General features: G+C 38.1%; 2 protein-coding genes across 2 annotated transcripts in view; one reads left to right on the forward strand and one right to left on the reverse strand.

Moving 5' to 3' along the window:
- Positions 1 to 11,813, reverse strand: part of Siae (sialic acid acetylesterase) — a 43,067-nt gene extending 31,254 nt beyond the window's left edge. Inside the window, exons 1-2 of the mRNA XM_004874456.4 lie at positions 11,684 to 11,813; positions 7,690 to 7,851 (exon numbers count right to left, since the gene is read on the reverse strand). Coding sequence (XP_004874513.1) covers positions 7,690 to 7,851; positions 11,684 to 11,750 — 229 coding nt within the window. The 5' untranslated portion in view covers positions 11,751 to 11,813. The remainder of the gene's footprint in view (positions 1 to 7,689; positions 7,852 to 11,683) is intronic.
- Positions 11,814 to 11,831: 18 nt separating this feature from the next.
- On the forward strand, positions 11,832 to 25,449 carry Spa17 (sperm autoantigenic protein 17). Its single transcript, XM_004874460.4, has 4 exons — positions 11,832 to 12,016; positions 13,167 to 13,347; positions 19,519 to 19,589; positions 25,149 to 25,449. The coding sequence occupies exons 2-4, from the start codon at positions 13,194 to 13,196 to the stop codon at positions 25,284 to 25,286; spliced, it is 363 nt and encodes a 120-aa protein (XP_004874517.1). The 5' UTR covers positions 11,832 to 12,016; positions 13,167 to 13,193; the 3' UTR covers positions 25,287 to 25,449.
- Positions 25,450 to 25,519: the final 70 nt, after the last annotated feature.

Raw genomic sequence — 25,519 nt, forward strand, 5'->3', positions numbered from 1 at the left:
CTCTGAAATAGGAAAAGGTCCAAAGGGGTAGGGGAGGTGGGAGGGTATGGGGAAAGAAAAGAAGGGAAAGGAAAAATTATGAGAAAAGAAAAAAAAAATGAAAATGAAGTCTAAGTAAATAGGGAAGGGTGGAGGGGGTAAGGGGCACACAGGTAATGGGGGAAAAAATGAAAACCAAGATACATCATGTACAGGTACAAGCACCCAATGATAAATGGAAATGTAATATATACCAAAAATGTACCAATAAAAAATTTAAGGAAAAAAAAAAGTAATGAGAGGCATAGAAATCAATCTCTTTATGAAAAAGATATTTTTATTTTCCCAATTAATTATCTTCAGAGTTTTCACAATACTTAAGGTTTTTGGACTCAATTGGGGAGAGGAAAAGCTATTCAAAACCTCACTTCAGAAACTTACAGCTTACTCTTTAGGAATCATCCCTACCATCTTCCTGCTTCCCGGCCACTGAACAGATGACTGCTGCCAATATCATATTCAGAGATTTAAAGGAAAATACCTTCAACATGGCAAAAGTATGCCGAAGTGAACTAAGCAACATGAATAAAATTAAAGAAAAGAGAGTGGGAAAATAGAAAAAAGAGAGAAGTTAACATTTTAAAATAAAATGTCTTTAAAAGAATATGAACTGGACCAGGGATTTACCTCAGTGGTTCTGCCGCCTGCCTCGCAAGCGCAAAGACCCGAGTTCAATCCCCAGTACCAAAAAAAAAAAGAATATGAACTGATTTATTGTTTGTGGCTATCAAATCAATAAATTCAAAGGGAAAGAATGGTAGCAACTGGAAACAGAGCATACTGAAGTTATTATACCTTACCTGTGAGAAATAATAATTATAAAAATATCACCCAAGAGCCAAGTAGGAGCTAGACACTGTGTAAAGTTCTTTCTCATCAGCAAGAACTGAAAAGAAGCATGAGATATCTAGGCACATTTTAGGAGACTGGTAAGAGCTTAAACCATAAAGAACTGCTTGGAGTTCTGGAGGAAAGGTCCAAAATCCCCACAGCATCAGTGAAGGGTCCTCTAAAAAGCATAACCAATTGAGCTTCCTACTTCCATATCTAAGAGGTCCATTAAGCCAGGACCAAATGTTAGCTATTGTTTTACCATCACCAATAGCCAGACATCAACATATTAACTGTATAATTCACCTAAAACTAGAAAAATCACTGTTTTGGAAACAGTGGGCAGCTAGTACAGATTGTGTCACACAGGTGTGATATGCTCCGTATGGCTCACACTTCTGAGCAGGCAGACGCTCCAATCTGTCCTAATACAGTCTTGCCAAGGTCTTTCCAGGCTTCCTGCACTGACACATCTCACTATAGCTCTGTCCTTCTCCAACCAGTATCACTCATTTATAGCGATGAGCTCAAACTCCAGAAAACCTCCAGCAGCACTTTTCCTTAGCCTTCTACTGCTAATACAATATACTCCTAGTCACTGCTGTGAATCAGGTATTTACTTTCAGACTCAATCCAGGCCACATGCCATGAAGAAAACTACCTTCACGAGAACTTCTGGAAAGATTTGCTACCCAGTAATATAAAGACAGGAAGGCAAGGGGCAAAACAATGCCACACCTGGGCAGAGGATTTAGCTCAGTGGTGCTGTGCCTGCCTAGCAAGCGCAAGGTCCTAAATTTAATCCCTGGTTCTTGGAAAAAAGCCAAGAAAAACAAAGCCACACCATCCTACTCCAACCAGAGAATGAGATGCCAGGAGGGCACAGAGCCTGAAAGGAAGTAGGAATCAAGACTTGAGTCTTTTTCCCTAGAATTTTCCCCTCAGAGAAACCTTTCAACTTCCTCAAAGACCTTGGAGAATCTCCTTCTGTGGTAGTTAATCTTTGAATTCTTCTGATTGCTAGCTCTTTTCCTCGTTCATGTGATAAAAGAAAAAAGAACCCCTGATCCAATGGTGACTGTTAGGAGTTAACTTCCTTTCAAGGAGGAAGAAACTGGTGCTTTACAGAGGTTACTAATGGTCACATAAATCAGAGACAACTTGTGTAGAATGACAGATTTGCTCCTATGTAAGTACCATATGTGAGAGAAAGCAGCACCTATGAAGATGGTTCTTAGACCAAAAGCAGGGTGAGATTACAGTATAAAGGCAAAAGCCACCATATTCCATGAGAAGAAATGACTTTTTCTTGGCTTCTCAGTTCAGGACTGACTTGTCAAAGGAGAGCTTGCCACAGGTAGGTAAGTCCAATTCATACCTTTTAGAAACTATGTTAATCATCGTGTCCACTAGGTTGAGTCCAAATGATAAACTTGAGCCACTAACCACAGAAGAGTTCACCATCATATAGATTCAAGTTCACCATCCAACTGGCTTTCTGCTGACTGAGAAGTTTTCTGAGCAACAGTTGTGCTTGTACCTCCTTCTTGACCCTAATCACTTGCTATCCTGTAATCTCTTACCAATCCAGGACTAGGTTTCTGTAAATTCTCATTTTCATTGAATTCAAATCTCCATTGCCTTGCACTCTTTTGTCTACCATCTAGGAAGATTAATTTCCTGCCTTCGTTATACAGTGACTTAGAGTGCTTACTGTGTGCTAGGCACTCCATCAAGTAAATGACAGAAAATAAACCCCAGCCCTGGGTTACACTGATGAGAAAGCCATGCAAATTGACTAGGGCTTTATGTTTTCATGTGTAGCAGCATATCTGGTGACCTATTTCTCATTGTTGTTCATATTCCAGCCAAAGGCATAAATAAAAAATTGTTCTTTCTCCATTTTCTCTCCTTCTCCCAGTTAACTGCAACCTCAAAAATGGGAAAAGCAAATAATCAAAAGTAATAAATGAAAATAATGTGTCTACAGACATGATTAGTCATAATGTGATTTCTTCCTTTTTTCTTTTTGCTGTTCACATCAGATGTTAATTATTTTGCAGTTTATTGCGCCAAAATCTCAGATGCCAACAAAAGAAAAATTATCCATGACCTTTCTCTTCACAAAAGGAAAAACATACAGCTGAAAGAGGCAGCCCTATTCACTGCTCTGCACAGAACTCTGGCTCTTTACCAGCTGCAAAGTGATTCTGTGGTTTTTAGAAGTAGTCTGAAGGTGAAGGCATTATTGCTATATATATTCTATATTCTTTTTTTTTTTTTTGTACCAGGGATCGAACTCGGGTCCTTGCGCTTGCGAGGCAGGCCGCAGAACCACTAAGCTAAATCCCCGGCCCTCTATTCTATATTCTAAAGTTCAAAACTGTTATAGTTTATATCTACATGTCCCCCCAAAGGCTCATGCACACAGAGATGGGGCTTTTGGGAAATGATTAGGTCATGGGGGCATGATACTCATCAGTGGATTGACCCACAGACAAGTTCATAGCTAAATACTATGCTGGGAGGTGAAGCCCAGGAGGAGGAGGTGGGGCATGGCCTAGAAGGGTGTACTCCCTTTTTTCCTCCCTTGCTTTCCACTTTCCTGGTGCCATACCATGAATGTGCTTCTCCTCCACCATACCTCTCTGCCATCTTACCCTGCCTTGGAGTCAGTTGACTATGGACTGAAACCCTACAAACTGTGAGCCAAAACCATTCCTACTTTAATCTGTGGGTGTTGGGTATTGTGTCCCAACAACATAAGAAGTAACTAAGACACTACCACTACCAAATGTGAACAACAAAAAAAAAAAAGCTTAAATACCTGTCAGGAAAACTAGCCACACAAGTTACTTAAACTATTTCATGCTGTGGCAGACATACCCCAGGTAAGCTGCAAAGTCACAGCTTTGTATTCTTCCTTTCCTGCAAAGGCAAACAGACTGTGATTGGCTTCCACTCAACAGAAAATGGCAAAGGGGAAGATGAGATGTCACGCTGTTGATTACATTGTGTTCTATGGAAACGGTGAAGAGATTTTTGCAGATGTGATTCAAGTCCTTCATCACTTTACTTTTAGTGAATAAAAATGTAGATTAGCTTATTAGGCCTGACCTAATAAGTGTCTTTAACAGACGGTCTAGAAGTTAAAGACATGAAGTAGCAGAGATGCTGCCATGAAGTGCACCCCTCAAAGGAATGAATTCTGCCAGCAACCTAAGGGAGCCTGAGTGCAGATCACTCCCTCCTCACACCTCCAGCTAAGAACATGGCCTGGCCAACACTTGGCTTCAGCCTGGTGAGACCTGAGCTGAGGACGCATCAATACCATGGCCAGATTTCAGACCTACAGAAACTGTGAGATAATAAAGGTATGTTGTTGTAAGTGTCTAAGTTTGTGGTAACTTGTTATGCAGAGCACATGCTTCCACTGCAACCAGGGACAGAGGGTTTTAGGCCTTTTACATTTTTCTAGGTTAGAAAAATGAATCTATTCACTCATTATGACAAACACAGGCAGATACACTCTCATTCTAGCACCTGCACATTCACCTTGTTCTCCCTAGTTTTCCTCCTTGTGTCTGAGAGAAGCACCATGCCTCACTTGATAACATGGTTTGAACTGACCCAGTACCTGACCATGTTTGCAATTATCCTTCAGGTTTTAATCTTCCCAATGCCTAAGTGTTACTCTGCTGGACAAAAACTTTATGTTGTTAAATCTTACTTTTTCCCACTTCCTAGGAGATTATAAGTAATAAATTAAATTTTACCAGAGGTAAAGTGGCAAATTGAGGTAGTCTGCTAAAAAGTCCTAGAGTCCTCATCATAATCTAAAATAGAAGCCAACCATCCAATAATATCCTCTGTAATGTCTCTCATTTGAGAGACATTTTTTTGTCTGCTTATGAATTTTCTTACATGTCTACCTTCTTTATGCCAAAGAACACTTTCTCCATTTTCCTTCATGGACAGGAGAGAACAAAATTCTCACTGGAGTACATCTGCTGATCTCCACAAACTAAAAAACCTTTTTTCTACAGTAAATAAATGTGGAAAGTCAGAGAGATAGATCTACCAACACCACCACCGATGGCATCAACCTCTTTTCCTGTGAAATTATCAACAGTCTATGAATCACTTCATCCTCTCAAGTTTTGCTAGTTTTAACTCCAACTGACATGTCACTTTTCGGTAGAGCAACTACAGCATTACTAGACCCTAAACCACTAGGTGGAAAAGACAGCATGAAAGAATGAGCTTGGCCAGGGCAAGCACCATTTGTATTCGTCTCTGTACTTTCCTAAGGTTTCTACCTTAGTGTTTCGTACGCAGTAAGTCCTTGGTGGGTGTTTATAAAATTAAGATAAATGAGCAGGTTCACATTCACTGTAAAGGAAGCTCATCTCTTAACAATTACCTGTCATTCTTTCCCAACACAACCTATCCTCCTGCTTTGTCCCTGCTCACCTCAAGTACTGGTCATGAAACAAGCATGTAGGGGGACTACTAAAAGTAATACACAAGAACAACTTAAAAATTGAAATGTTACATAATATCATGTACTTTCTCTATGTATCAGTACAACACTATGTAGTCTCTGCCTCCTTAATATTTACAGGTAACATTATTAGCACTTTGAACCACAGCAGTTCTTTAGATTTCTAAACCAAAGTCCTTTACTCACAGAGCCACTATTTGTACACAGTGCTGCTCATTACTAAAAGGAACACAGCACAAAAAGAAAGCACTGCTAGTCCGAGAATTCTTCATTTTCAGTACATCCTGCATGTCACCAATACCATTTAAACCAACAGACAACTACATCTTAACTGTAGTTTCCCTTTCAGGTCTCAGTTTCAACCAACAACATTCTAACCTTAAAAAGTCTAAAAAAACCCAAGAACTAGAAATGCTTACCTTGCAACTCTGCCTAGCACATAGTATTTCAAATGCTTGCTGAGTGGAATTTGCTGAATTATAAAGACACAGCACCAGGATCTGGATGCCTCTGGATAATCAGTTCTGTATGCTGACAAAACTAAAGAGGAAATTCTTCTTCCAGAGGCCAGTAAAATTTCCACCAGCTTCCTTGTCTATATATACAAATATTCTAGTCACTGCCCAATCCACCAACTCCATAATTAACCCCACCACTCCCAGGAGTCTCCCCACCTGTCTCACTCTCACTTGTACATCCCACAGCTTTAGAGATACCTCTAAGATCAGCTACAACCCCACCTTCCTGAATCTAGGGACTTCTTGCTTTCCCTCCTGCACACATTCTGTTATACATCTTTATTTCTTCTAGACAGAGATGCCTGTGTTAGATCTCCCTGCTGGAGAAGGCTGCTAATTCTCACCTTCTTGAACATTCATCTCCACAGCCACACGCTTCGGTTAACCTCTCATCGGGGACCACCTGGATTCATAATAGTCTGCTAACAGGTCCCACAACCCCATCTTACTGATCTCTAATCCATCTTCCACAGTGCTGCCAATGTGATCTTTCTAAAATAACAACCTGACACTTATAATCCTAGCACTCTGGGAGGAAGAGGCAGGAAGATTGCAAGTTGGAGCCCAGCCTGGGCAATTTAGAACTTAGTGAGACTCTGTCTCAAAAAATAAAAAGGGCTTGAGATGTAGCTCAGAGCAAAGGTACCAGATTCAACCCCTGATAACACAAAAAAATAAAATAGCAATCTGATCTTGTTATTTACAGTATTGGGGATTAAAGCCAGGGCCTGAGCTACATCCCCAGCCCTTTTTTTATCTTTTACTTTGAGATAAGGTCTCCTTAAGTTGATAAACTGCCCAGTCTAGGCTCCAACTTTTGATCCCCCACCTCATCTTCCCAGAGTACTGGGATTACAGCCCTGTACCACCACACCCAGCTTATCCTTACTCATCGTGGCACTTATCACTTAATCATAACTCCTCATTTTCCTGTCTTTTCCCCTAACCTACAACCTTCATTAAAGGAGCGGCCACATCTGTTTTGCTTATCACTGAGTCACCAGTACCTAACACAGTATCTAGCACATAGTAGGCACTCAATAAATATTTGAGTGACTGGTTAAATAAAAATAGTAGTAGCAATACTGACTGTTAAAACTTATTCAGCACTTACTGTATGCTACGCACTGTTCTAAATATCTTACAGTGTTAATTCATTTAATATTCATAATTCCATATGACTATCTTCATATGCTTAATAACACGTCCAAGGTTATGCAGCCATTAAATGACAGTCAGGAGGGCTGGGGATTTAGTTCAGTGGTTTTGCCTCCTGCTACCCAAGCGTAAAGACCCAAGTTCGATCCCCAGTACCAAAAAGAAAATAAAATAAAATAAATAAATGACAGTCAGGAGCTGACTCCAGACAGTGAATTCTAGAGCTAAGGTTCTTAGCTACACCTCCATGCTTCCTCTCTTTTATGTACGATTCAGCTCAAATATCACCTTCTGCAGGAACCTTCCCATGCCACCCAATCTGAGTTAGATGTTTTTCTTTTGCATCCCATGACATGCCAAACACACCTTCATCATAGCATTTATCACACTACTATGTGACTTGATTTCAATTCATACTGTTCCATGAGTTTCTTGACCACAGGGGCTTTGACTGAGCCTTATTTTTCTATCTTTGGTGCCTATCACACAGTAAATAAACTTTTGCAGATGGATGGGTGAGTAGATGGATGGATGGTGAGAGAGATGGATGGCCCAAGCTGGAACATAAGCATTCATTTTCAATTAATCCAGCAGGTGGCAGAAGAAGACAGTAGCTGAACAGAGATTGGGCTGCCTTACCTTTCACACTGGTCACTTTCTTCATGATGGTTTCCTGACCTTGGCACAAGGACACTGTCACTGTGGCTCCAGGTATACCAAAGCCCCAGATCACTGCTCCAGCAGGTTCCTTCTGCAGCACCATATAATTATCAATGTATGAAGCAAAGCGAAAACCAATACCTAAAAAATTTAACAAACACTTAGGGAAGCAGCATTAGGGAGATTTGTCATCAACTGATCTGGTGAAACAGCAAAGTACAGTCTTTATACAAAAGAATCTGAGTTTACTCAATCCTTCTAGCCTCAAACTAGACCTTATTTCTCCTAGTTAGATAAGCAACATAACAAGAACAGATTCCAACAATATGCCTCATAGGAAAAGATGACCACTAAGGAAAATTCCAACAGCCAGGGGCAACCAATGTACCACCATTGCCTTCTTCCCTCCCCTTCAGAGCTCTTGATCTTCCCTGTTCTCAAACTTGGCCCCGGTACTTGACTTTCTCCCCGACAAATCACCAAAATGCACCTTTCATGTACCCCACAGATGGTGTTTATGTGAAAAATAAACCACTTCCCTCCCAGATTTTCCATTACCACGCCCACTCCTAGTAGCTGGAAATAAAGAGATATGCCTCCTCCAACAAAGCTACTCTAATATTTTCCCCCTCTTATTTCCTTCCCTTCCATCCTACCAATGCTAATTTCCTTCAAAGAATTCCCCTTATTTTAGTTTTTTGATGATCCAATGTACTGCATTCATAAATATCCTTGACAAGTCTTCTTCCTTCACAGGTAAATTCAGATAAAGCAAGACTCAAAAATAAGGTCAATGAAAGACAGGTCAAAAGTCTAGACAAAGATCTTATATCACAATTATATCTGTTTCCCAAGCTAAATTATACAAAAAAAAAAAAAAGGAAGCACACTTGAAACTGCATTTTTTTTATTTTTTTGAAACTGTGCATTCTATTCTAGAGAATCACTAACAAGACTGAATAAGAACTCACTTTAACGAGCTCATTCCTATTTTTAACTTCCAGCCTATACTGAAGTATTTTTTAATAACAAGCATTGATCCAAGTGATGTCAGTGAGCTCCTTATCAACACTTAACAAGAAAAAAATAATAAAACTTATGTCCAGATTTGTCTGAACAAAACAGACCCCAAAAAATCCCTGAAAGAAAATAATTTACAAGGCTAAGTTGGGTTTTTTTTAAGAGTTTTAAGCAAAAATGATGGGCAGGAAAGAGAATTAGAATTAACAAGGCTGACATTTTCCTCCCCGGAAGCTGCAAATGAGGGCCCCTTAGGCCATATTTAACAGGGCAGTATAGCTAATGGGGTCTCCTCCAAAAGGTTGGTGGCCTATTTAGACTGCTCTGTGAATAACAGCCCAGACCCTAAAACTCCTCAGCTCTTTCTCTCCCTTGAACTGGTTCATCATGAAATCTACATGATAATTAAAGATCACCCAGAAGGCCCACCAAGCTGGAGATACACAACTACCATGAGCAAAATACTCTACCAGGAGACCACAACAGCCAGAATTGCATAAGAAGGTTGGCAGCCTGTTGGGGGAAACAGGAGGCACATGTGTGGGATGGGCCCTGTCTTGGGTAGGTGCTTCATATCGAACAAAATAAGTTATAAATAAGAACTCAGTAGGGAGAAGCTGAAAGTGGAGGGATGGGGAGAAGAAAACTGGCTGCTGCTTGTCTATTTGGTACCAGAGATCAAACTTGGGACCTTGTGCTTGCGAGCCAGGTGATGGAACCACTGAGCTAAATCCCTGGCCCTGCCGCTTGCCTATTTGTGTGTTCAGGTTGAAGCCCACAAGCTGGGGAATACCTTTTCAAGCCAGTCTGTGTTCACCAACACATGCTTACTGAGCCTCTATGCATGGCTTTATGCTGGCCTAAAGAATTTTAGAGGTAGATCTTTATAATCATGGTATAATCACATTGATTACTGATCAAGAAGTATGATCATATTCCTGATCAACAGACTAAGACCTAGGCTTTCATGTTCATTAATTACAGCAAATATTTATTGATGTGTGCTACACAGTAGGCACTATTTTAGGCATTGGAGAAATAACAGTGATAGAGAAAAAAACAGAAAAATAACAACAATAGATAAAAAAAATTTACCAGCAGGGTGCTTACATTCTTCTAGAGAGTTTTACTCTGGCAGGTACAATGCTAAAGACACTGCAGACACTAGACTTCGACTGGCCTCAAATCACAAGGTAGTTTATGGGCCGGGGATTTAGCTCAGTGGTGCCACCACCTGCCTCTTAAGCACAAGGTTCCCAGTTCGATCCCGGTACCAAAAATTACACACAAAAAAAGATAGTTTATGACAGGGCTAAAACCAGTCACCTGATTCTAAAATTATTCTAATTTCCACTATGCCGTGGTTAGATAATGATGCTAAATCCATGAAAAATCATATTCCCTGTTAACAAAGCACAAATTCCAACCTGATTAGACAGTGGAACATTACCATGGAATTGAGCAATGGACAAAAGAAGATGAGACTGCAAGACTGCTGGGTAACACCCAAGACACAATTAATATTTGAACTTTTTTTTTAGGTCTTCAATTTCTCCCTTCATTTTGGGGTTGGAGGAGAAATACAATGAGTGCAGTAGGACAGAAACTGTCATTACAAGTGAACCAACAAAACTGGGACAGTGGTCACCTCCAGTGGGGCCTGGCAGATACACTGAGGAGTCCACTGCTGTCCCAACAAAACTCAATGTCACAGTTCTCAAACTGGGTGGTAAGCTGATAGGTCATTTCCTTGTCTCATTGTTACATGTAGTTTTGCACACCTCAAATATTACACGATAAACATGGGCAAAGGGGGAGTGTGGCTTAAAGATGCCAGGATACGCAACTAAGTAAGAAGGAAGGGAAATTTAGAGTATAGAAGAATGAATGAAAAATATAGTCAGAATTAATGAAGGTGATTGAGTGAAATGATCCAAAGAAGGAGACAAAATACTGATATTAAAGTTAATAACCGTTAACAGAAAATCTAATACAACAATGGCCCTATTCTCTTCTTTACCCTCCCCTCACCTCCTATAATGGACCCCAAAAGTCCATGAGTGGGAATGAAAGGAAATGACAAGCACAGTGCTCCTAGTTTGCATTTTTGTCGAATTCTTAAGACACATTTACGTGCTGCTGTTTGTTTGAATCTGGTATTTTGCAGGTGCTTCAGTAGAACAGCAATCATGCTATTCACCCTCCTCAACTTTCATTTCTTAACAGGGATCTTTGAGTTCCTCTCTGAGTGGTTTGAAGAAAAGGGTGTGGGGAGTTCAAACTTATCACTTTACTCTGCATTTACTTCTGGCCTCTCCACTCTCGCAGTGTCCAGCTCAGGGTATTCAGGTGACAGCCTCTGACCTGCACAATAACCACTGTGAGTCAGCCTCTCCCTCCCCAACGCTGCTGCGCATTATTCCCCACCACCAATATCTCCAGGCAGCACCCGAAATCAAAGCTGAGCCTTAAATTATTCTGAGCTAGTGAGGGGGTTGTATTTCTTAGCCCTAATAACCATTTAAAACTAGTAAAATGTAATTCCCGAAAGGAACTTAGCCTGCTGCAAACCCTCCCCGAGGGCACCACTGAGGGGGCAGCTGCGGAAATGTTTTGGATGACTCAGTCACCTGTTTTCAAATATTATCTAACTAGGTTCGCCCCCCTCCCTCCGAGCTCCCCTGAGGCCCTCGGTCGGGCACGTCTGCACCTTCCCACTCAGATCAGCGGAACTCTCCCTCTGCCCCTCAGGTGCCGGGTTAAGGGCGGGTGGAGGTGGGGAAAGCAGGGGCGCCAGGGCTCTGGCCCTGCAGACACGTGACCCAGGCCGGGCCGGAGAAGATCGCTTCCCGACCTTGACAGAGGAATCGAGTCAGGTTCCCAAATCGGACGCGGGACTTCGGAGGCAGCACTGGCTGAGGGGCCGGGGTATGGCAGGGACAATCTGCCTCACCTGCAATTCTGTCCGCCCACAGGATTAAAGGCAGCACCAGCCCAAACACAGTTGCAGGGGCAACCATGCTTCCGGCATCCGTAGCTTGCTACTCCCGATAAGTGCCAGGAGGGGCGGGGCTTTTGCTGGCCTTTGGGCGGGGCCTTTGCGGAAGGCCGGGGCCAGGGACGCCGACCCCGCCCTCTCCCGGAGCTGTCCTAGAAACTTACCGCAGCCACAAAGCGAGGTGCCTTTCTCTCCTTCTCGGCCGCCGTAGTTTTTAAAGAAACGGTTACCCAGCAACGAGAAAAAACAATTCTAACCCTCTGAAAACAGCTGGGGGAGAAAGAAGAGGTAAGGTGGTTTCCCGCACTTCCTCTCCAACTCTGAGACCTCGCCTTTTCTCTTATTCTCTCAGCGTCCCAACACACCCCAAACACCAAGGCAGCCTATTAGTCAAGAGTCTGAAATCCTTGACCTGTCTTCCCCTCCCTCTGTCCATCCTCACACCCCAGCTCAGTTCAGAGCCTCGCCAATTTATTTCACACCCCTAAAATGATTCAGTACCTAAGAAGAAAGAAAGAGAGAGAGGGAGTAAGGGAGAGAACCTCCACAGATTTAGCCTCTTTAAACACTCTTGTCTTCCAACACGCTCGCCAGCCATGGCTTCACCTGTGTTGGGCATCAACACACACTTCATACAAACCCAACGGGCCACTCAGTATTCTTTTCATACTCAGTAGCCCAACCTACTGCTTGAAATCCACCCTTAATCTAGCTCTTGTATCCCAAGACAGTAGAAGCCCTGGTCAAGACCATACCAGAAAATAGAAGAATTCTACAAGTTTGGAGGCTGGGATTTCAAAATCATGACCTTCTCCTTCCCCTCCTCAACCCCATTCCAGAGTACAAAAGTGCTTCAAAACACATAGGTCATGCTTCAGAGGTAGCAACTGAAAAGATTGTGAAACTTATTCAACAAGTTAGAAGAATTTGTAGAACCAGGACTAGTTCCTACTTTTAAATTTCTTTAAACCTTAAACAGGTCTTCTGAGCAACTGATAATGAATTTAATTAAACTAGCTTTTTAACCATTATTCCCACTAGATAATTATGGATAGCAAAAAATACCCTGAGCAGTGATGCCGCTGCCTGCCTCGAAAGCACAACGTCCTGAGTTCAAGTCCCAGTACAAAAAAAAAAAACAAAAACCCCTCAGCTTTTCAGGAAAGGAAAACAGAAAAAAATAGTGTCATAGTGAACACTCTGGTTCTGTAATTTTTAGAAAATTATTTAGCCAGTTGAATGAGTCTGTATTTGTGATATTCTAATGCATAATGAGGAATTCAAAATGCTGTAGAAGAAACGAATAGATTTGGGTTCTGTTGGGGAAAAAAAGGAATTGAAGTCCAGAAAATTTGGGCCTCAGAAATAAGTTGTCATAATTGTGATTATGTGATTAAAATCAGATAAACTTAGACAGTACTCTTTAATGAATCTCTAGGTACCACAGACAGTTCTTCCCAAGGAGATGTCGATTCCATTCTCCAACACATACCTCCAAATTCCACAAGGATTTGGGAATCTTCTTGAAGGGCTCACACGTGAGATTCTGAGGGAGCAACCGGACAATATACCAGCTTTTGCAGCAGCGTATTTTAAGAAACTTCTTGAGAAAAGAGAGAGTAAGTTTTTAAATAAGAAACTAAGTATTTGGTTATGGCAAAACCTAAGACCATGTCCATTCTACAGAAAGCTTGTATGAACCAGGTGGCTTCAAATAACAGTTCATGCTATTTGAAATAATATGTCCCTCTAACAGCTTCTCTTAAATTAGTTTCACAGTACTCAATATTACTATTCTTCTGACCTCCTTCATTGTATTTATGATACAATGTGGATTGGAACTGAAAAAAATCATACAGTATACCCTCCACTTTTCAGCACATTGTTTTGTTGTTGTTGTGTTTGTTTGTTTGTTTTTGTACTGGGGATTGAACTCAGGACCCTGTGCTTGCAAGGCAGGTGTGGTGCCACTGAGCTAAATCCCCAGCCCTCAGCAGATTGTTCTTATGCATCTCCATCAGTTGACTGTCTATTCTTTCTGAGAAGATAATTTGCAGTTTTCTTTAAATTTTTATTCTTCTCATTTGAAAGTATTATAAGTGTTATAAAAATAATTCAACACTCCTTAGACTAAATAAATTGGTATTCACTGGGGTATATGATACTGTTCTTCAATAAAGGCACAGCGACAAACTGCTTTGAAAAGTGAACTGCCAGCTTGGGAAGGTAATTTATATTCTTTATACTTTCAAAGTCCCATCTTGCACAGAGACTAAAATCCATGCTAACAGTAACTCTTTGGTTGGGAGCCAAAGCAAAGTTCCTTCACTTCCATAACTAAAAATTTTCAAATCCAAGGTCTTGAAAGTTTATGACTATCAGTACTGACCCAGTGGTCAAAATGGAATTATTAGTTTCCAGTTTGTTCTAAAAACCTATTCTTGACTGGCACAACCATTTTTGTATAAGCTATTGTTATCATTTCTTTTCATTATGGTATTCCAACAGAGTAGTAAATGTAACCAGAAATATCCACAGGCAAACAGACATTCCATTATAAACCATTTCACAGAGGGAGGAAACCTAACACAAAGCCAGAATTAAAGCAACACCCATACACTCTGTCCAGCTCCACCCCTTTGTCCTGCCCTTGCAAAGCTCAAAATCTCTGCCAGTTTCCTGACTATTACTGCTCTTTTTCAAATCCATTCAGGGTGGATATTTGTTGAACAATATGAAAATGTAAGTTCCACTAAAATCATTTGATAAACAGTATTTAGGAGGAAAAGATTATTAAGATAAATTTCTTGGAAAAAGAGGTGAGTTGTCATCAACATTACCTTAATTTTTGTTATTATAACATTAATTTTACAAATCCACACAGTAAAAAGTCTTTAGTCATTTATTTAATTTTAGAACTCAGAAACATTCCATTACAGGAACATTTGAGTCATTGTTACTGGATCACAGTAATAAAAGCAATTGATGGTGATAATAGCCTCAGAATACTAACTCTCTAATAAACAATGGATAAAACCATTTGAAAAAATTTTAAGCACTACACCACTTCCACACATATCAACCTAAGGTGCATTATCCAACAGTCAGAATTTAGTCTCTCCAAAAAGGCAAAATAATCATAGATTTCTAGCCCAGTCTCCCACAATGCAAGAATTGCATTGCTATCCTCCTTCATAGGTGGTGATTATTCTTATTTTTTATATATGTGACAGGAAACAGTATACAATATTATGATACAAATGATATCAAATCACTAAAGGAAAGTGGACTTCTTAAATTATATTGAGATAAAGATAGTAAAAAATAAAATTGGATCAATTTCTGGTATCATATATTAGAATAAATTCCAAATTGGTTGAGGATTTATGTATTTGGGGGGGGATTTATACATTTTTAAAAAGAAACCATACAACTACTAGAAGAAAATATGGATGAATTTCACTATAACATAAAACAAGAAAAAATTTGCTAGCTAAGTTGCTTAAATTACTTCAAAACTCCAGATGCAATTAGGGAACAGATTGAAAGAATTGACAACATAAAAAAGTAAACTTTTACATGACAAAAAGCATCATAAGGAAAATGAAAACACAAATGACAAGCTGAGAAAAAATATTTGCAATTTCTATCCCTGTGGGTTAATAAAGCTAATAAATTAAGAGCTTGTGAAAATAGTGTGTTACATATACTTATAACAACCCTACAGAAAAAAATGGACAAGAGATATGAACAAATAGTTCAGACAAAAATAAATACAAATGGCCCTTAACATATGAAAATCTACTCAAACTGAGATATAATAACAGAAGTCCAAATCAAAGCTACACTGAGCAACCAACAACCACCCACCACCATATTGGCAAAACGCCAAAAGTTTGCCAACATACTCTGTAGGCAAGGCTGAGGGGAATAAGTACACATATACATTACAGGTGGAGAACCCAAATGGTACGACTTCAAGGAGCACTCAACAGCATCCACCAAAATTATATACATATTTAACCTTTGACACAGCCTTTGTCACAGAAGTCCAATCTCCACACTTTTCCTTGTATCATTATTTGCTGAAACAACCTAAATATCTGTAATAGGGATTTTTGTTTTTGTTTTTGCAATGCTGAGGATAGAACCCAGAGTCTCAGACATCCTCATCAAGCACTGTAACACTGAGCTACAGGCACAAATCCCATAATAGGGAACTGATTTAATAAACTAAGACTACATCCACACAGTGAAATAACATACAGCTGTAAAAAAAAAAATGAAGATCTCTAGATAATGCTAGGCAACGATCTTCAGGAATCAGTGAAAAAAGATGGAAGTAAGTGGGTTTATTATGCTACTATTTATTTAACAAAAGTTGATATGAAAATATAATGGCTTATAGCTTTAAATGTAAGAGTAAATCTTTTAAAATTAATATTTTTCTTTAGAGAAAAGGGAACAGGATAGAGGGAACAGAATAGATTATGTCTTGAATTTGGGTTCATTAATATTTAGCATAGCTATAAAATTAAATTTAAAAATTGTTAACCAGTTCCTAAAATTTAAAAGCAAAAAAAAATTAATTAATATTGAGTAGGTAACATAAAAACACAGAAAGGAATTATTTCAAGTGACTATATAAAATAATTTGACTATACAGCCATGATGGATATATCCTAAAAGTAAAATGAGCTTTAAAAAAACTTAAACTGTTTTCAGTAATGTCATTGTTAAAGACCCAGGGATTTAGCTCAGTGGTGCTGCCACCTGGCTCATAAGCACAAGGTTCTGAGTTCAATCCCCAGTTCCAAAATAAATAAATAAATAAAACAGTGGTACCTTGGTTCACAGACACTTTGGTTTGGAAACAATTTGGTTTGCAAACAGAAGCATCTGGCAGAATTTTGTTTTCATTTGCAAACTCTGCATCAGGTGACAAACATGACCATGGTCATCTTTCCCACACAAACACAAACGTTGCCATCTTTTCTAAAATCGTAGAACAAATTAGATTCATGAACCGAGGCACCACTGCAGTACTATACTAGAGTGCTGTAGCTTGGATCTGGAATCTCCCACAAAGCCTTAAGTGTTAGAGGCTTCGTCCCCAGTTTGTGATGCTATTGGAAGGAGGTAGAGCCTTTAGGAGGTGAAGCCTAGTGGGAGATTTTAGTTCACTGGAGGTGTGCCCTTGAAAGGGATTGCAGCACGCCTGTCTCTTCCTCTCTCCTGCACTCAGCCATGAGGTAAACAGGCCTCCCCACCATATACTTCTGCCGTGTTGTACTGTGTACCCACAGGCCCAAACAAGAGGGCCAGTTGGGTGTGGACTAAAACTTCTAAAATTGTAAGCCAAAATAATCCTTTCCTCTTTTTTAAGTTGATTTACCTCATGTATTTTTTATAGAGCTGATGAACACACAGAGTTATCCTAGAAATTATTCTTTTATATATATTGTAGAATAAAGTGAGTAACTATGCTAGTGTTATTAAGAAAAAGATTTTTGGTGCAGGAAAAGTGATATACAATTATGAAAATAAAAGAGGTTAAGAAAATTCTATAATTCTAAATTTGAATTGAAAAATATCCATATGAACTCATGATGTTTTCTCTTAAAAACTAAAAGAAGTAGTTTATAGTTCCATACATTAACAAGGCCTCAAAACAATGACCAACCCCATATCAGTGGACACCTAAACACTACATTGTCATGTCTGAATACCATTTTCCAGGAACTAGGCCTTCTTGCAGTACTAGCTAATGGCCAGATATATACATGATTCTACAATAAGGCTGACCATCTCATTATACCAGAAAACAAGAATATTCTCAAAAATTACTAGAGTTTTTTGCAAAGGACTAAGGAGTAAGCTGCCACTGGCCAAATTTTACACAATCAGAGCATCAATAAGAATAATAAATACAAGGGCCAGGGATTTAGCTCAGTGGTTCCGCTGCCTGCTGTGCAAGCGCAAGATTCGATCCCCAGTACAAAAAAAAAAAAGAAGAAATACAATGCATTGGAATTTATCCAATTTGTTAAATATTCATAAATTCATAATGCTATAAATAAAATTCATCACTCATTGATCACCTTGAGAGGATTCCAGGTAACCAACAACCTAATCTGAAAACTGATAAATAAAAGGAAAAAATAAAACCTTTAAACTTTCTTTGCTGTAAGAATGTTATTTCAGGGTAACCATATAGTTGATGGGCCAACTATTTTCTTTATTCAGTCCTCCAGAAATAAACAAATAATGATTAAGTTAGAATATTAGCATTATGCAACCAACCCCTAAACAAATTATCTAATGATAATTATAAAATTATAAGAAAGAAAACTACATATTATTAATCTCCTGACAGGACCACACACCACTATCAATCAAGTATTCTTGCCGCCACCAAAAAAAAATCAAAATTGAATCATATCAAACCTATAGGTCTCACTACCAATCTGTAGGAAATTCTATGGCAAAGGATCTTCTTAAAAGCCACCATGGAGATAGAAATATCTAAACTGGAAAATTCCAAAGTAAAAATGACCCAGCTTTATCAACAAATAAATTGCAAGGAAAAGTGAGGGGATTGGGGCTTTCCATTAAAAGCAATTTAAAACACGTAACAACAACTGTGCCTATTTTGGTAGGTCTATTTTGAATCAAAATATCAATAAGTAAAACTACATATATCAGACAATGGGGAGATTTGGACAATTAGTGATATTAAAGAATTATTATTAGTGCAAGGGATTTAACTCGGTGATTCCGCTGCCTGCCTCACAATCGCAAGGTCCCGAGTTCGATCTCCGGTACCAAAAAAAAAAACATTAAAAAAGATACATCATGTAAAGGTACAAATTCCCTATGATAAATGTGGTGATCATTATGTAAATCTAAATTGTACCAATAAAATTTAAAATAAAGGAATTATATTTAGGTGTGATAATGATGTGGTTATATTTTAAAAGAGTGTATCTTAGAAATACATACTGAAATAAATATTTGTAGATAAAATAGTAGGATGCTTGGGATTGGCTTGAAAATAATCAGAAGAAAGGCTGGAAAATAACCAGAATAAAAGGGTAAAAATAAAATAAAATAAATCATGCGTTGACAATTGTTATATCTAGGTACTATAAATATAGGGGTTTAATACTATCTCTCTACTGAGTTAGAAATTTTCCATAATGAAAAGTTAGGGAAATTGTTATGGAAAAAAGCACTCATTTTTACTGGTACATATTTATAAGTGTCTCTACTTAAATATTGACATTTGTTCTTTCCTGTTTTGTTATAAATTCTATTAAAGAAGAAATTATGTTTTCTAGTACTTTTGTTAAGTATCTACAAGGATCACCAATGTCTAATTGTCATCATGTATTAATGATCACTGGTTATTGTCTGGAGTACTTAGCTATGTACAATGTCATTAAGAATTTTGGTTCTATCATTATTTATGCTTAGGGTTTCTCATATAAGAGAAACCATGTGATATTTAAGCTTGTGTGTCTGATTCATTTCACATAATGTTATGGTCTCAAGATGTATCCATTTTCCTACAAATGACTCAAATTCTTCTTTATGGCAGAGTAGTAATCCATTGTGTATAAATGCCACATTTTCTTTATCCACTCATCTGTTGATGGACACATAAGTCAATTTTTACCTGTCAATAAAGAACCTGTGATTTGAAACAAGAAACTCATTTTGCATTACTCCTTTATTTTTATTTTAATGAGCTCAAAATAGTCTGAAATTATTATATTTTTATTATTTAGAAACCAACTTTGATCCAGCAGAACGGGGAGCTAAGATAGATGACCGCTTCCATAACAACCAGGCATTCAAGGTATAGTCCTGTGAATTTATTGGATTTGGCTATTTATTCTATCTATAAAATATTATTAGAATCTCCCTCAAATTGTGAGAATTGTATAAGGTATTACAGATAACTTATTAAAACTTTTTAATTATGCTTTTTCTGGTGAGAAATTCTTTTCTAAAGTATCTGAATCCAGTACAGATACTTAGTTTAAAGATGATCAACAGGAAGGTGCTTAAAAGTTATAGAATCATCACTCTTATTTTTCACATGCTTAGCAAGAGCAGATACTCAACAAATACCATGTTGAATGAATCAATGAATATTTTATTTTTAAAAACCCACTATTTGTAGCTGGGTATGGTCAGACATGCCCATAATTGCAGCCTAGGCTGGGCAACTTACTGACTTAGGGAGACTCTGTCTCAAAATAAAAATAAAAAGGATTAGAGATGTAGCTCAGAGTGAAGGCTCTGGGTTCAATGCCCAGTACTGAAATAAATAATAAATAAATAAATACTATTAGCTCAATTATTATCATTGACATGTTAGAAAAAAGTCAAATTAGAATTAGCAAATGGTAATGGTATATGTCAGGTAAAAGTGCCAAAGACCAAGACCAGACCAGGCCACAACAAGCCTTTATTAGGGGAATAGATCTGCCGGGCTGTCTCTGAACAAAGGAGAGACAAAAGCAACATGGCCGGGGCAGGGAGAGTCTTTTATAGAGACAGGGGTGTGGTTCATAGGGGCTGAGGCGGGTTTGAGTGAGGTAGTGATCAGGGAGTGGAGGAGCCGGTGACATTACTAGATGGTAGGAGGTGAGCGAGTATTAGGTTACTCTCTAGGTGGGACCAGGGGCATGCTGGGAAGAAGGGTTTGTTCTTTGGTGGGAGCAACCATCTTGGCATGACGTCACACAGGGAAGGGGGCAAGGCACCATAGGAAGAGGGCAGCTACTATACGTAATGGCTGCTGAGGTAGTGGAAGACCTATCAGTATACTTTTCTCTATAAAGCTGATCTCCTCAGAGACTGAACCTACCTTTGTCATTAGCAGTATCTTCAAAGATAACCTTTCTCAAACAAGGTTCCTCAAAAAAGAAAGAAAGATCAGCCCTAAATTAAAGGTGCCCATTGCACATAGAGAATCAGTATCTTGCCTTTGCATCTAGTATGATTCCATTTTGTACCATTATAGGAAAAAGCTGTGCCTCACTGAGTGAGAAGTAAGGTGTCCCTTGAGGGGCACGTCCATTTTAGGTGTCAATCATTGGGTAAGAAACTAGAACATCAGGACATGAAAAGGAACTCAGAAGTTTGGCTTCTGACATTGTAAAGAGTGAATACTTTCTTCCTTGGCCTGGTCCTCCTGAAGAATATAAACAGTAGTATGCTAGTGTTTTAACATTGGACTCTCCAGCAAAAACAAACAAAAAACAAACCCTGATTTGTAGTGTTTTTCATAGTCTTAATATTCCCAACTGGCTGATTTCAAGCTATTAAAATAATATCACTGAATATGCAGTTGGGTAAAGACATGCACAATTATCTCTTGAATGCTGGCTTTCACACACTACTGAATAGGGTGGACTTGCTGGTGCCTCAGTGCCATGGATGCATGCTGTCAGGTGGCAAAGCATTATTTGCAAATGGCTATGCATGGAAGATGAATAAATCACATTGTGTAAAGACATTTTCCTTGGCTGTATGAAATTCTCTTTGGTTTTTCTTTTGTTACCTCTGAGCCTTTGCCATTGTGATGGTGATAGGTAACAATTAGTGAAAAATTCCCAAAGTGGAAGATAAATCTGAAAGATCAAGACTGCTTTTCCCCTCAGGAGATTTTCTGTCCGTTGACATTCTTCAAAAATAAGATTTTACTCATTTGTATTTTTTAAATTTTACTCTCTTTTGGTGACAGGAATTGAACCCAGGATCTTGTGCTCACTGGGCATGCTCTGTACACTGAATTATATCCCTAAATCTAAGATTTTATTTTTAATGGAAAGAATGAGTTTTCCTTTATAAGTGGCATGGCTGAAAATGATCTACCTATTAGTTTATTATTAATGTTAACCTAGAAAGCAAAATTATAATTTTAACAATATAGATAATAGACTGATTCATATTTGGAATACAGTTTTAAACAACAATATCAGGGCCAGGGATTTAGCTCAGTGGTTCTAACACCTGCCTCACAAGCGCAAGTACCCAAGTTCAATCCCCAGTACAAAAAAAAACAAAAACCAAAAAAAATAAACAGCAGTATCATTCTTTGTAGAAATGTAAAGAGAGATGTTTGGTACTTTTCTTGCTCAGCTTTATGTTTCTCAGATATTTGTTGGTCCTAGAGGAGAGGGTCAAATAGGCAGTGTTTTCAAAATAACAAAGGCTAAGATCAAACAGCTTAGATAATTAGAAATTGAGTTATTAAGAAGTAGGAAGAATTAAATATGTATTTATCTTTTAACAAGAAAAATACATTGGAAGAAGAAGTAAGTGAAAATGCTCAAGGGAATATGTATTAACAACGATCAAAGATGTAGGAGTTAGTAAAAACGTTGCTTCTCTGTTTTTGGAATGTGTATATATTTTGTTTCTTTTAAAAGCAGACAATTGTCCCCTACTAAAAGTTGATAAGATGTGGTAATGAGTTCTGAAGAAAGTATTTTTTTAAAAAGTACCAGTAATTTCTAAAATAGTAATAAATGCCATCATGTTCCATAGTGTGAAGTTGACTTTTTAATGAAGTTTATAGATTAACAACTAAGGAATTAAGTTTTGCTGTGGAGAGTGATTTATATGTAAAAAGAGAAACCAGCTCTGCCAATTTTGATATAGCTATTGAAGTCTTCTTCCAAAAGAGAGGCAGTACTTATTCAACACCTATGGAAAGAGATTCTCTAACCCATAAAACAGAAATCTAAGGACAAGTAAGTGAATCATCTAAAGCCTTTAGAATTCAAAATAAAAGAAAAACACCTTGAAATTGCTGTTTAACAGAAGGATATAACATTTTCAACATTATTCCTTTGATTTTAACAAAATCTGAATACAAATAAAACATGAGCACGGAGACTCTAGTAAAATAGAAATAAATAAGAACACACCCATATATGCAGGTACAGACAGATGGAACTTCACTTCTGAACTCACAGAATAATTGAGACCTACCTCTCCAGAACATTCCTCAAATCTACTGAAGAACATCAAAACTTGAACCTTTAGGGCTGGGGATGTGACTCAGTGGTGCTGAGTCTGCCTGAAAAGCACAAGGTCCTGAGTTTGACCCCTGGTACCACAAAAAAAGAAAAAAAAAAGAAACTTGAACTTTGTTAATTCCTTTCAATTCTAACTAAAAGCTAGTGTCTTATGGCTAATGGTATTATCTCAGTTGTATAGAATAATGTTCTCAATTTTTATTATTTTCTCCTTATTACTACTATTGTTCAAGACAGGGTCTCATGATGTTTCCAGGCTAGCCCTGACCTCCTCCTAGTCTTAAGTGATCCTCCTGCCTCAGCCCCCTTAGTACCTGGGACTACAGATCCAAGCCGCTATGCACAGCTAGTGTTCTCAAATTTTAATGTACCTACAAATTACTTCCAGGGACCAAGTTAAGATTTAACCTCTGATTTGTAAACTGGGGTAGGGATTGAGACTTTGAACTTCTGTTAAGAACCCAGCTGAAGTCACTGATGCTAATCCCATATAGTCTTCATCAACCAGTCTTCTTCATCAGAACTGCAGAGCACAGAGAACGCTATGAGTGGCAATTCTCTCACTTGTTTTCTGTTTGTTTTTGCTGGAGAGCCCAGTGTTAAAACACTAGCATACTACTGCCTATATTCTTCATAATCCAGACTCAGGAGGACCAGGCCAAGGAAGAAAGTACTCACTCTTTACAATGTCAGAAGCCAAACTTCTGAGTTCCTTTTCATGTCCTAATGTCCTAGTTTCTTACCCAATAATTGACACCTAAAATGGACATGCCCCTCAAGGGACACCTTACTTCTCACTTGGTTAGACACAGCTTTTTCCTATAATGTTTACGTTATTCCAGAATTTTATCAATACAACCAATAAGCCTAACATTGGCATCAGATGCAATGAGATCAAAGAAGACAGAAGGAGTGTCATTTCCTTATGTCTTTCATAGGTGCCCTTACATAGGTTTTCATGAGTTCGAGTTAGAATTTCATTGATTTCCAACTTGAGAATAATTGCTTGCTCAATTGAGGGCATTGGTCATTTTATACCATTTTGTTTGCATTTAAAGGTTTAAAAACTAAATTTGAAGAGATATTAAAGACTGTCATTGTTATAGGGATGTGATGGGAGAAGACTGAACAACCCAAGGTTCATCAATAGGAGATTTAAGTGCATAGATCAAAGTATGTCAGTACATGGGCCAGGGATTTAGCTCAGTGGTTCCGTCACCTGCCTCGAAAGCACAAGGTCCCGAGTACGATCCCTGGTACAAAAAAAAAAAAAAAGTATGTCAGTACAGTGGAATGCAGTGTTGTCATAAAAAAGAATGGGCAGAGATAAATAATAATATAGAAAAAGAAAGACAAAGTACTGTTACATTGAAAAGATAGTTGCACAACACGGTGATCTCATTTTTAAAATAAAAAGGCATTCATATGAATATATTTGTATAAGTAGAAATTTTGGATGATATATATACATACATATGTGTGTGTGTGTCTGTGTGTCTGTGTGTATATACACACCCAATGTATAATAATGGTTTCCTCTTCAGAGCAGGATTTGGGAAGGTGGAGAAAACTTTTTACTGCAAGTGATATTTGATATTTTTTTACATGTGTGTATCATTTTTATAGTTTAAGAAGATATATTAAGAGCTATATATCTGTTTAGTTATATATTTAGGATCTATGCATTTTGCTATCTGTAAGTTATACCTATGCCTTAAAAAAGAAGAAGAAAAAGAATAAGCCGGGCCGGGGATTTAGCTCAGTGGCACCGTGCCTGCCTCTCAAGCACAAGGTCCTGAGTTCAATCCCTGGTACTGCAAAAAAAAAAAAAAAAAGCTATATGCCAAAGTTCAGTCAACCATGTTAAACCTGACATTACTGAAGTAAATGAATTTCTCTTTGGCATTCCACTATTAAATATATGATTTTGATTAGCTAATCATTTAGAAATTAAAACATTAACATTAGTCCATCTTATGTAATAATGATTATTTCAAAACAGCTCATTTATTAATCTATGTAACATTTTTACCATGCTTCAAGGAATCTTGCTTGCTGCCCTCCCATTAAAAAAATTGTTATTGCTCAGAAAATTGTTAAATAGGAACCATTTTGGACAAAAAAAAGAGGTTAACAATAATCTTTTATTGCAGAGACATATTAAAGACTGTCAAAACAAAGTGCCTGCTATTTTGGCATTTGCCATGTGGTACATATACAAAGTGACAATATATTAAAATTCCCCAGGAAGCAACAGATCTCAAGTGGTTGTATCCCTAAATTGATTAAATTTAGACATATATTTTTGGCATCAAAAATACAAGTTGTTCAGAAGTCTTTTACTTTTTCTCCTTTCAATGAAGGATTCTTCTGAGAAGAATAAAGAGGAAGTTGCTGCTCTCAAAATCCAAGCAGCCTTCCGGGGACACATGGCCAGAGAAGAGGTAAAGAAAATGAAATCAGATAAACTTGGAAATGACAAAGAAGAAAAAAATGAGTGAGGACACTGGTTTTACCCCCAGAAAACATGAAGAAATAATCCAAATCTACCAAACTTGTAATTGTCATTTTTTCCTTAGTAAGGGAAATTTGATGTCATAAAATAACATTTGATGCTGTTGTGAAAATCTGTTGAGTGTTTAATAAACATGCCAGGGAAACATACCACTTAAAGATTTCTCTGAAATTATGGGGATTGTTTCTACTTGTCCCAGGTCTATGGATAGATACCTTT

Source organism: Heterocephalus glaber, unplaced genomic scaffold, assembly GCF_053883595.1.
Source record: "Heterocephalus glaber isolate CG9 unplaced genomic scaffold, H.glaber_assembly_v1.0 deba00000006, whole genome shotgun sequence".
In the NCBI taxonomy this organism is placed as follows: domain Eukaryota; kingdom Metazoa; phylum Chordata; class Mammalia; order Rodentia; family Bathyergidae; genus Heterocephalus; species Heterocephalus glaber.